Source organism: Polyodon spathula, chromosome 15 (genome assembly GCF_017654505.1).
Source record: "Polyodon spathula isolate WHYD16114869_AA chromosome 15, ASM1765450v1, whole genome shotgun sequence".
NCBI lineage: Eukaryota > Metazoa > Chordata > Actinopteri > Acipenseriformes > Polyodontidae > Polyodon > Polyodon spathula.
Window position 1 is genome coordinate 1,988,790 of NC_054548.1, and position 12,729 is coordinate 2,001,518.

A 12,729-nucleotide genomic window follows, 5' to 3' on the forward strand; every position below is an offset into this window, starting at 1 on the left:
GTTTTATCTGCTTTAATAAGTTGATATGTAATATGAAAGCATTGTATTTTATTTTCCCTGTGTTGTACTTGACATAATATTGTAGCATAACATGCCGTAATTGTTCAGTTTAGTTGTTAGGTAGAGTCCAGATGTACTCTCAGATACTAGGGAGGGTTCGCCTTGTTGCTGTAAGGTGTTGCTGCTTTGCACACCTAAGGGTCCAAAAAAAGTAACCAAAGTAACAACAAAACAAGAGCTAGTAACAGACCCATAAATGTTGATGTTTGAAGTTTGTAGAATATGTTTTTTTTGTTTGTTTCTGTTACAATTGTTACAATGAGGGATTTTCATTTGATAAAAGTTTAGGTTAAACCAATAAGCCAAAGTTTTTTTTTTTTTTTGTTTTTTTTTTAATTTAATTTGTTTGAAACTGTTTTTGTAAAGTTCCAAACTGCTGGCCATGTTGCACAGGCTCTTGTAGACTTTTACAGGTCCAATGCTCGATGCAGCAAGGTGTGTCTCCTCGTCCCTGTCTGACTAATCAAGTTAACAAGTAGCACTTTTTTTCCTACATCTTTGTGCTAAAGGCCAGTTTCTGATATTCACACAGCATGCCCTTTAAATTGAAGAAGCTACTGTGTTAAGATCTCTTCAGATGGCAGACATGTGGATATAGAGACCACACAGCAGTAATGGCTGGTTCAGCAGGTGTGTGAGAGCTGGATAGCCCAGCTGCAGGACACCTTGTGTTCCTGTTGCACAGAGAGCTATTGAGCGGTGTTTTGTGTAGCGATTGCCCTGAGGTGTGTGTGTGTGTGTGTGTAATTGAATAACTTTTTTGGAACTGTTCAAAATGCCAGCATTACTGTATTGAAATGTTGGTTTTAGTTTGACACAATTTTGATGGAGGTAACACAGGTGTGCAGGCGTTTTTGTGTGCATGTAAAATGAATACTGTGGTTACCACAACACCAGATCAGTGCGTACCCAGCACCAGCACCAGTAGTTACCACAACACCAGTCTGCCATTTGTTTGGGAAGTTGGTGGTTCACTCATGGCCCAGCCACCTGTGCCACACCAGCCAGGAACATGCTGCTCTAGTCTGGATACAACAGATGAAATGGAAATAAAACCAGGCACAGTTAGGGGGTTGTAAGTGCCGCTATCAAGATGTATTTGAGCTCAGGAAGCAAAGTGGTGATTCATCTTTTAACATTGACATGGAGAATGCATACTGCAGGCTGGTATTGTTATCATGTGCTGAGATGTTTAAGAAAAAATACATTTCTTTTGTGTTGCTGCTGAAATATTGAATATCATTATTATCTATAGTAGTGTCACTTGCTGGAGAAGCGTTGTTCTGAAGGGGTGTTTTTATACAGTGGGCTTCTAGTCTCTGTTTTGCAATTTGAAAGGAACGACAAATCTGCGTAGTAATACGAAGAGAAACAAGCATTAAACTCAGAACACGACAGAAGGTGTTATTTATTTATTTTTTTAAAAAGCTAATAAAAACAATCTATTTGGGCTTTGTGTGAGTCAGGCAACAGAAAATGTAAAATTGGTGAAATGACAAGATACTGCATGTCTGTTATGCCCAGCTTTGTTGTAAATAAGACCATAAAACACATTTACAAGCTGTAATAAAAGAAAAAGTAACTGCAAATGGCAGTTTTGAAGTGTAAACATATACCTTTCAGATTACAGAGGGTGTTTGAAATGTACGCAAATGTCCTCTCTCTCTCTCTCTCTCTCTCTCTCTCTCTCTCTCTCTCTCTCTCTGTACATATTTATTTGTCCAATCTATTCATGAGTATTTTCACCTCCCAGGTCCCAAGGACCTTGTCATTAAAATTATTATTTGGATTTGGAAAGAAATAAAGAGAACATCCCCTCAGAAGCTTAGCAAATAGTATGAAACCTGTGACAGTGATCCTCCCATTTAAAACATTTATTTTGTGCTGTTTAATATATTTCTGTAATGAAAAGCAGCACAGTCCCCTGTTGCATATGTGGCAATGAAACTCCTGGAACCCCATGAATTTCTTAATGGCGGTACCTGCAGTGCAGGGCTGGTGTGATGTCATATTAAAGACATTCCTTTGAGAGGAATTTCAATTTCTTTAGTTAATGTGCTCACAGCCATGGAGACCTGCGTTGTGTAACCCTGGAACAGCAGTCCTCTTTGTGTCCCCTCCCTGTAAGTGTGGATAGGTGACAGAGACTGGATCACAGCCTCTTCACTGGCATGGTATTCCTGACTCTGAGCTTCCCCACAGTAGAACAGAGAGAGTTGACCATGTGAAGTGATGATGAAGGTGTTGAGAGGTCAGGCTCCAAAAAAACAAACCGCTTCCCACGTGGAATAAAAATCCAAGATATCAATCCAAAATATCTCACCTCGTTATTTATACATTATTTTTTTTCTTTTCTTTGACACGCCTGTGTCCAGTTTAAAATGCTACCAATATGTGATGTTGAATCAGATTGATGTGTGATGTTTTTTTTTTTTTTTTTTTAAAACAGATACCCTCTGAACATTATATGCTGGTACATGGCAGAACAGACAAAATACTCGTAACAGAAAAAAAAAAAAAAATTTTTTATTGTGACTGTAAAATCGTAAACACAGACAAACAAAATTCCTTGATGGGTCATTGTGGTTTGTAAAGTGCACAGATTTAGTTTGCTATCAGCTATCAGTGTTTCCAAGCCTTAGCTTTGCCTGCATGCTGATGTCAAAAAGTAGCTCTATGTGTTGTTGTTGCCCGGACTGGAGCAATGGATTGTTTTTAAAACCGTCAACGTTTGATCACTGTCTTTTACATAATGCGTGACAGCCTCTCTTCACTGGTACATTGCCTGTCAGGTGCTGACATAGGAATTCCAACATACATACCCAATCTTCTTTCAACTGTGGTTGGGCTGCAGCCAACTTGTATGATCATAAATGTCGTTGAAGAGCAGTGAAAGGGACAGCCAATGTAATTCCCCAACATTTCCCCTAAGGTGTGTAGCAGCCTGCTGTTACACGAAGGCAGCAGTGGAGAGAGGAAGACATGCATTGTTTATGTTTGTGATTCCAGGCTAAAGGCAAAGAGAGACAGTGGCTGAAGAACCAGGCCCTTGGGGAACTGGACGACGCCAAAATCATTGATGGACTGACAGGAGAAAAAGCCATCTACAAACGCAGAGGAGAATTGGAGCCTGAGGTGAGCTCACAAGCACGAGCTTGATGCACCCCAACAATGGTAGGGTTAGGCAACATGCTGGTTCTGTTTATAATAAGAGTGAAGATTCATTTACATTTATAAGCTAGAATTACATCTACTTAAACATGGCATGACCCATAACTGCATGTAAAATAACTCAGATTTGATATATGCAATTCCTGTGTGCCAAGAAATAGATTTGTAAGGCCTGAGTGGTTTATATGTATATCTACTGAGAGAGTTAAAGAGCTCTGAGTGTGTCTTTGCCTAATGATTTATTTGGCTTGATAATGAGCTGATAGAATTTCAGTTTTCAGCAATATATATATATATATATATATATATATATATATATATATATATATATATATATATATATATATATATATTTGTTGTTAGGCTTGGCATTCATCGTGAAGGTGTGCCAGAACACAGACACATTGGTCAAGTGTTTTTTTTATTCATATTTTATTTTATTGGGTGCTTTTAATTCTCCTTTTAGAGTAGGTAGTTCAGTACTTTGACAGCTTCTATTCACAATGTTAAGTATACAGCTTGAGATCCTGTATCTCCTGTGCCAAAAACAACTGACTGGTAGGTTTTGACAGAAAGCAGACAATATGCTCATTGGTAAACTCTGAGCAGCATTGCGTTATTGGCAGCGGGCGTAGAGCAGATCAGATTTAAATGGGAAATTGCATGTAAATGAACTGTCATTCCTAATGATGTATATCAGAGAGAAACAGTAACCTTTTACAAGCCAGAGGTTGCGGCTTCCATTAAACTAACACATGCTGAGTTTTTGTCATTAATGAATTCAGAAATACAGATCTGCAGTCAAAATATATTCTGTCCATAAACTAAACAGATGGTAATGAGATTCATTTTCAACTACTAACTGTACAGTAGGCAATAAGATGAAGATTAACTTTAAGGCATAAAAAAAAAATCACCATGAAGACCAATGCAGCATGTGGGCCAGTTCTCTGTAGATAATGTATTACTGTAACATACAGGCTCCATGCAGGAGTCTTTAGGGAGACACTATAGGTTAGCATGCAACATTTTTGCAGTATATCTTGAAATGCTAGAAGTAAAAGTGAGCCTGCATGGTGTAGCGTTTATAACGTTGGTTAACCCTTTCCACCCCATGCCTGCATGGTGTAGCGTTGTACAAGCTCACCCGTTCTATCAGAAAAGGGAGCCAGATGTTTTAGAGCTTACTATATTATTAGCTGAATTACAGCAGCTCAACCCATTCTCTTAGTGCCCTGCTTTTTCCATTAGCTGGGCTTTGATTAATAGTGCAGACAGTAGAAGGGAGGGCCTAGAATGTTTGCCTTGTATGTATTCTGAAGCCCCCATATATTCAGAAGAAAGGCTTTGGCACAGGAAAGGTTGTTACGTTGTTATTGTTCTTTCAGACATGATTTTATAGTTTGAGGCCGCCAAATCTGATGAACAAAAGTAGAATTTGGGCTGAAGTTCTTTCCTAGGAAATTCCATAAATTTCAACAAAAACCCTCACGCAGCTTGCATTTGATCTATTCCAACATAATTTTTTTGCAGACTGGTTTTGATGGATTATGTAATTAACTTTTTAAAATGTGTGGCCACTCACAAGTGTTTTTTGCTGTTTCAGCTGGGAACCCCGCAGCAGAAGCCGAAGCGCTTGCGGTTGTTGGCAGATGTCTCGGGCAGCATGTATCGCTTTAACGGGCTGGACAGCAGACTGGAGCGCTCCATGGAAGCAGTCTGCATGGTGATGGAGGCTCTGGAGAGCTATGAGCACAAGTTCAAGGTGACTGTCCCTGTGCTGTACTGTCTGGATAATCATGCCTTACACCAGCCACAGCCCCCCCCTCCCCCTCTATAGCAACGGAAAATAAGTCTCATTCAGTCCTAAGATTTAGCCAGGAGCTAGTTGTTAGCACTAGTAAATAATAGAGCTGTCTGAGGAGAAATGCCACAAAGGAAACATTTTCATAATTCTTGGCACTAAACGTTTTTTTCCTTCAAATCCATGACAATTCTAAGCATATAACTTTACAGAATGGTTGAGTTAGCATACATTAGAATAATTCAGCAATAAAAGCACTAGCTGAAACACTTGTCTACTTGACTTAGTTTCTGAAAGGTTTTATCTCGTGTTAGACAATAATATGACGAAGGCACTTCTGTGTCGAAACACTGGTGACAAGTTTATTTTATGAATTAAAGATATTTTGGAGAGCAATTGAGTGTACGGTTCTCTCTTTCTCTATATTGATTTCTGGCATCAGCGTTGTGAACTTGCACCTTGTCTACTTCGGGTTGCAGACCCCTTTTTTCTCTTTTATTTATTCTATTGATTTTCTTTTCAACCACAAAGAAAACGAGGAACCGACAATCGTTCAGATGAATAATTGTAAATGCTTCTTTAAGGGAATTGAAAATGCAACAGTAGCACCTGTTGCCAAGTATTACTGAAGACATTCTGCAGAATGGTTAGGTTATTTGACAATATCAGCTACAGTGTTATACGATATGTTTTCACTTTTATTACATCAGTCCTTCCTTCTTGTGGTAACTAAATAAGGCAACAACACTTTGCTACTAAAGATTCCACCCAAACAGTTTAGAGGAACTAAAGCCCGTGGTCACGTTCTCTAAGCAAGCTATGGGAGGGGTGGCAGTGTGGTTTGAAGTGTTGTCATGAGTACTGCTGGTGGTGACTAAGAGACTGAGTCAGATTCATCCATCTACATGGAGCAGAACATGAGCTTCAACTCCTTTGAGCCTTGCAAAGGCTTTTCATCCAAGCAATGATCCTCCTTTCAGACAGCTGTGTGTCTGACAGCATGGTGGAAGAATTGAATGGGGGAGAGCATTAGGAAGCCAGTTGGCTTTAGTTTAACAGAACTTACAAAATCCCCTTATATGTTTATTAAATCATATCATAAACCATTTCAGATAGCAACTGTTATAAAAATTTCTGGAGCAACATTTAACAATACCCTAAGCTTTACCTATTACGCTATCATATTATTGGCATGTAACTTTCTGATTTCTGGAGTATAATGCAAATGCTAAGACATGTTGGCTTCATCAGCAAATTTAAAATTACTGATGCTACTGTCAAACCTTCAACACCGACGTATGCCTTAACATGGCTGCCCTATTGCGCTCATGTGAATGTTAGGCTCCTGCTGTATAGAGATGGTAAATGCTGAGCCAGTGTATGTATCATTTTCTTGCACTCTTTGTATGACAACTAAGCAAAGAGTGTGAGAGAAATACACTCTCAACCTGATTAGAGGTAGCCATCAAACACTTAGAAACATACAGTTAACTGTGTCTCTCTGCTACATACATGACGGCCAAACTTAAAAAAATACATTAAAAAAACAACAGCCTTCAACTAGCAGCTCACACCAATCCAGACAGAGTACAGATTTCCATAATGCTTCTGTAATCAGCAGCTTGGCATGGTGGTTACAGTAAAGGGCACAGTGAGCAAGGGTTGGAGCCTAGCTCAGCCAATGACTTCTTTGAGTTCACAGGAATTGCAGGTTTGTAATGACTGACAAGGTGTTTGTTATGTAGCTGAATCAGTATTAATAGTACAGCTATGTATCCAGTTGCTGTAAATGTCTGCCTGTTAGTGATAATGCAGGTCTCACAGTCTGGAAGCTGGCTGCAATAGACAGTAGCTGGCAGTGCTCTTATCAGACATTGTCTGGGTTCATTCATTATCTTTAGATCCTGAAAGAATTCAAAGCACAGTGCTCCACCTGTGGCACTAAGCCATACCCAGATGTGAGTCATGCTGTTTTTCAACACATACTATCACTATGAAGACATCATGCTAGGGTAATAGAAGCATGAAATGAATTAAAATGTAGCAGCATGAAGTGTTTGAGTTTACTAGCGCCAGATTTCTGACATACCGTACGTGACTCTGTGATCCCCAGCCACTTTCCTGATTGGTCTGCGTTGTCTTAAACAGTGTCTTTGGTCTTCCTCCACCTCTTTGTGTCGTGGCAATGCACATTCTCTGTTTGCAGACCTCCCTGACCCCATGCCATTGCTCCACTTGTGGATGTGCTGCTACTGTGCAGCTCGCCATGCTGAGTCTGTGGTGACCAACTGCCAGAGCACAAGCACTGCTTCAGGCAGCCAAGCCCACTGTTGTGCATGAAACTCTTCAAATGATTTCTGAACAACAAAAGTCTTTTCATAAGTCATGGGAGGAATTGTGTTGTTTTAAACACTGGTTTAAATTCACAAAACCGTTTACTCCAAAGTACCTGCAGGTAAAAGAAACCCTGGAATTACAGAACAATACAGGAGTTACAGAACGATACGGGAGTTACAGAACGATACGGGAGTTACAGAACGATACGGGAGTTACAGAACGATACGGGAGTTACAGAACGATACGGGAATTACAGAACGATACAGGAGTTACAGAATGATACAGGAATTACAGAACGATGCAGGAGTTACAGAACGATACAGGAATTACAGAACGATACAGGAATTTAGTACAAGGAGTTGTACGTGTTTCTGAAGTTGTGCTTTCCTAGTTTTGGTGCTCTACAAAAAACTGAGCTTATGACACATAAGAGTAAAAGGTCTGTCACAGGTCCTCTCCAGTTAGTACGTGGATAACCTTGGCTAATTCCTGAAACACATTTTTGGCCTTACCAATTTTTTTTTTTCTTATCTCTCTTGTCAGTGTTTATTTTTTATGTTTTCGTTTGTTTTTCTCCTTTAAGATTTTTGACTATGCTCTCAGCCTGCTCTCTTAATCTGCTCTCTGATGCCGACAAGCTCAAGTTAACTTGTTACTAGTAGAGTGTCGAAAGTGCACATACATTTTTATCATTCTTCCATTCCTTTCCTACTTAGATTTGAGTATGATGGACCTGTTTGACAGATCAAACGTAGACTCTAGTAAAGTTTAAAAGCTTTTAACAAAGCTTGTGAACAAAGTCTCATGATAGTATGTCGGGCCATATCACAAAATCTTAGTTCTTAGTTCTTGAGTCTTAAATAAAGTTTGATATTCGTTAAACTGTTGTCAGTTGTCAGTTTCTTTGACAACAGTCTAGAAGAGTTTTTTACTTATTGGAACAAAGCTTTATTTAATCAGTTAAACGAGATTTTTAAAAACTGCTGTTGTACCTTTGAATATAGCCTGTTGTTGCAGCTCCCTTGGAAAGGGTATGTGATTCAGCATCTCAGTCAATCTTGCTGTAGAGCAACGTTCTGTCAGGTGCAGGTACCGCAACACTGGAACTGGAATCGTTGCATCTGAGTGAAAGAGAAATGCGTGATCATTCTGTGACAGCTCTCGGCTCTTTTTTTTTTTTTTTTTTTTTTTTCAGTACGATATTGTGGGGCACTCAGGCGATGGCTTCGACATTGAGCTGGTCAGATGTGACAAGATTCCGAAGAACAACAAAGAGAGATTAAAGGTTCTCAAGGTATATCCTGTAGCTCAATAGCACTGGATTAGTCAGCTGTGGGGTTCAGAGCCTGGGGCGGAGGGTGGACTGACACACAGCACAGGGAATGTAAGCAAGTGATTTTTTAATCAACCGCAACAAACACTCCACCAAACAAACAATGTTCCATCCACAATTTGTGTGGGTTAATACAGCTCTTCTTTACAATACTTTTATTTTGGAATCACCCTTCTAAAAGTTTCCCATAGCATAAGCATAGCAAAGTGTAATAGAGCATGGTGCAAGCATGGTAAATCATAGATAAGCACTGTACAGCCCAGAGGGGTATGGTACAACTTAGTGCATTAAAAAACATGTCCATGGAAAGCATGGAAAAACTGCAAATAGGTTGGAAAATGTTCATATTCTCATTTGGGATACTGAAGATGTTACGTCTTGTTAACAAGACGAGATAACTGATAGCTGACAGGTCTATCTGACAAGTTATCATTTCCACAGCTCTTGGGGATGGATTCACCAAAACAACACACACTGTAAACTGGTCTTAACAATATCCTGGTTTATAATGAGCACTGAATATGTCTGAATACCAGATGGATGGATGGTTTGATTGTCTGTTTGCGTTTGTCTTTAGACGATGCATGCCCACTCTCAGTTCTGCATGAGTGGGGACTATACCCTGGAAGGCACCGAGCATGCAGTGAAGGAGATTGCCAGAGAGGAGGCGGATGAATACTTTGTTATAGTACTGAGTGATGCCAACCTGGAGAGGTACGGCATCAGCCCTGACCGCTTCGCACAGGCGCTCACCTGCAACCCACAAGTGAACGCCTTCGCTGTATTCATCGGCTCCCTGGGAGATCAGGCCGTCAGGTAAGCAATTCATCTTTGTTGGAGTTGTGCATTACTTTCTACTCACTGTAGAAATTTTACACAAGCTCAAGCACAATGGGACATGTTCACAATGTTGCATTGCACAAATAAAGCACTGGGTATATTTTCAAGCCATTCACAGAAGCCTCGGACTGGATGGTAAATATGATGAAGCACCCACATAGGGAGTATAGTGGTCACTGTGGAGTGTATTTCACTTCAGCTGTCTGCATTATCTGCTGAGATGATAATCTGTTTAAAACTATGAATGTAAAGGTAATAAAGTTACCTTTAGGCTTACAAAAGATTAGATTTATCTGCGGAATTTGAATATTTATCTGTGCAATTTGAATATTTATCTGTGGAATTTGTAGATTTATCTGTGCAATTTGAATATGTATCTGTGGAATGTGAAGATTTATCTGTGGAATTTGTATTTTAATTGTTTTATTGTATACTTGCATATTGACTCCTGTTCTGGATACAGGAAAGATCGGGAATATAACCCTATCACTAAAGCACAAGTGCATATTGACACTGCTAAATATGCATGGATGTGTATAATCAGAAATTCTTATCCAGATTCATTATTCTTTCATTTTCACTATTACCTAAAATGATTAAAGAAATTAAATGATGCGTGTTGTTTCACAGGTTGTATGTTGAGCAGTCTGATGTTCTCTCCACTCCTGCTTTGTCATGGACACTGTGGTTCTTTCACGTAGTGGAGCCATTGACAATAATTAATTCAGTCTGATCGAAACAAAGCCATTGTGTGCCTGAAAGGGTCTCGGTGACACACTGCTTTCAGGCCCTGCTGTTTTCCCAAGGGCCATCGTCACACAATCACGGCACCATGAATGACATGCATTGTACCGGCTATTCAAAAGCAAAAACTTCCCTTCTTAAAAGGGGCTTAAAGGTTGTTTTTTTTCAGTCAACCGCTGGCTACATCATTTGCAATGTTAATGGTTTTTTCCACCCCCAGGCTTCAGAGGACACTACCGGCGGGGCGATCTTTTGTCGCGATGGATACCAAACAGATCCCACAAATCCTGCAGCAGATCTTCACATCCACCATGCTGTCAAGTGCCTAAGAGTTGCTGCTTTCCAAAGGGCCCCATCCGCCATGCACGAAGAGCAAGCCAGCAAACCAAGGGCAGGAGTGAAAAGACATCCTGACAGACAAGTGCCTGAGTACTGTGAGGGAGCTTTTATCCATGTGATTGTACCAGAAATTAATACTTCCATACTCATTTCAAATAAGGGACTTCTGAAAATTAACTAGGGATGCTGGTGTTAGTTTCCATGCTGTTATCAAATATGTATTTTCGTTTTGTTTCCTGCTTGCAAGATACCCTTTTAAATAAACCTAGAAACATGTAAATAAGAGAAATATGAGTTAAAAAAAAAGGAAATAAATAATGCAAATACGTATTAGCTTAGTTTAGAGTAAACTAATGGAATGCATGAATGAAGAATGCAGACATTCAGACAGCGAGTAGTAAATCACTGTCGGTGCTTGGATGTTCAGCTAGATCTAAAGTAGATGATCAATGTCGTCTGTGTTTCAAAACTGAGAACCGCACGCAAATGCATTGTCTGCTTGAAACTAATCCCTGTTTGTGTTTTTTTTGGTGTTTTTTTTAACGTCATCCAAGAATCTTGATTCTCAATAGGATTCTCTTTTCATGAACTTCCTCCTGCTGTACCCTTTGACCCTGTATAGAAGGAAGTGGGGGAGGGGGGTAGAGTAGATAGGAATCCTGGGGCAGTGATCCCAACATGCCCTACCAGATTGCACATGCTTGCTAAAGACCACAGCTCTCTGGATGTTTTCCATGGCCCATCTATATAAATAACATAACAGTGCTCTTCCTTTTCAAATTGGTGGTGGTTCCGGACAGATAATAGGACAGTTTCCATTGCATCAGTTAACAAACAAGAAGCACATGCATGCATTGTTATTGGTTTGTGGTTGGAATGTATTTCAGTACAGTACCTGAATAGTACAGTGAACAGTTTGTTAATGTGTTTGGTAAACAAACACAGAGGTAATTAAAAAATCATTGAACTTCCCATTCCTTTGAACAGCGGTAGGGCTGACATTACCTTAGTGAAACCAGCCCCTGAAATGCATTCTTTCTCGTGAAAATACCTCAGTAAATCTCAGTTCAGTTCCAGTGTAGAGCAGCTGGGTCAATGTCCAGCCTCTTTGATTTAGGGGTGTTAAGCACACACAGGTCGTGATTGTAGAAGAAGAGTGTGATCTCATGATAATGAAATGTATGAAATGTGTTTTCTGTTGGAGAACCAGCAGTGTCCTTGTGTGGTGTCATTTGCAGTGGAACAAAGACATTTTTAAACCTTTTGATTTAAAGTTGTAGCTTTTCTGCTGCTCAGCTGGTTTTAACCCTGTAGTGCCCAAAAAAAGTTTAAATGGAAAAAAAATGTATTTACTTAAGTAGATTCAGTTTCTTGTATGTATTGCATATGAAAAGTTCTGTCTTGATTAATAAAAATATAATATAGAGGGGTCGCTAAGCATTTTATCATGAGTGAAACAGAAGTGGGCATAACAGGGTGCCTTTTTCTGAGGAAATACTATGTGCTGAACTGATCAAATAATAAAGCTGGTATGATCTCATTGTTTGCCTTTGTCTTTCCACACATGAGGCTAACTTGTAGGAACAGGCTGAGCTGCACATTTCCTGGTCGCTTGAACGGCTGCTCAGCATCTTGGTGACAGTAGAGTCAGCTGATGAAGTTTTTATTATTAGTCTTTCACAAAGCATGCATCATTTGTTAGGTATACAGATCTGCACATTCTCAAGACCCACTCATTGAACAGATGATTTTCCTGCAATACTAAAACAGACGAAATTGCATGAAACACAAAACACAAAATGACATTCATGTAAAGTTGATTCAGGTTATATTGATGAAATGCTTCAATTGTTCAAGGGACACAACGTTAACAAGAAAAAAGGGAAAGTGTTGTTCCCCCATGCACCACGGGTGCATTTCTCAAACAGAGAGGTTTGGATGCCGCTACACATGTGGAATGCATTGCTCATTAAAATCATTTGTGTGTCAAGTAGAGATGTTTTGGCTAGAATCGTATAGCAAACACAAATAAAACATGCATGATATGCAAACACTTTGTTTTAAATAACTTGGAAATTGCACCACAGCCACCAGATCAAAT

At 39.6% G+C, this 12,729-nt stretch overlaps 1 protein-coding gene across 2 annotated transcripts in view; it reads left to right on the top strand.

The window, feature by feature from the left end:
* Positions 1 to 12,187, top strand: part of LOC121327839 (von Willebrand factor A domain-containing protein 8-like) — a 103,433-nt gene extending 91,246 nt beyond the window's left edge. The window contains exons 40-44 of one of the 2 annotated variants that reach the window (XM_041272088.1): positions 3,070 to 3,195; positions 4,838 to 4,996; positions 8,568 to 8,666; positions 9,283 to 9,521; positions 10,510 to 12,187. In XM_041272088.1, coding sequence (XP_041128022.1) covers positions 3,070 to 3,195; positions 4,838 to 4,996; positions 8,568 to 8,666; positions 9,283 to 9,521; positions 10,510 to 10,618 — 732 coding nt within the window. In that variant the 3' untranslated portion in view covers positions 10,619 to 12,187. The remainder of the gene's footprint in view (positions 1 to 3,069; positions 3,196 to 4,837; positions 4,997 to 8,567; positions 8,667 to 9,282; positions 9,522 to 10,509) is intronic. The other variant, XM_041272087.1, reaches the window with a different exon arrangement.
* The last annotated feature ends 542 nt before the right edge of the window (positions 12,188 to 12,729 follow it).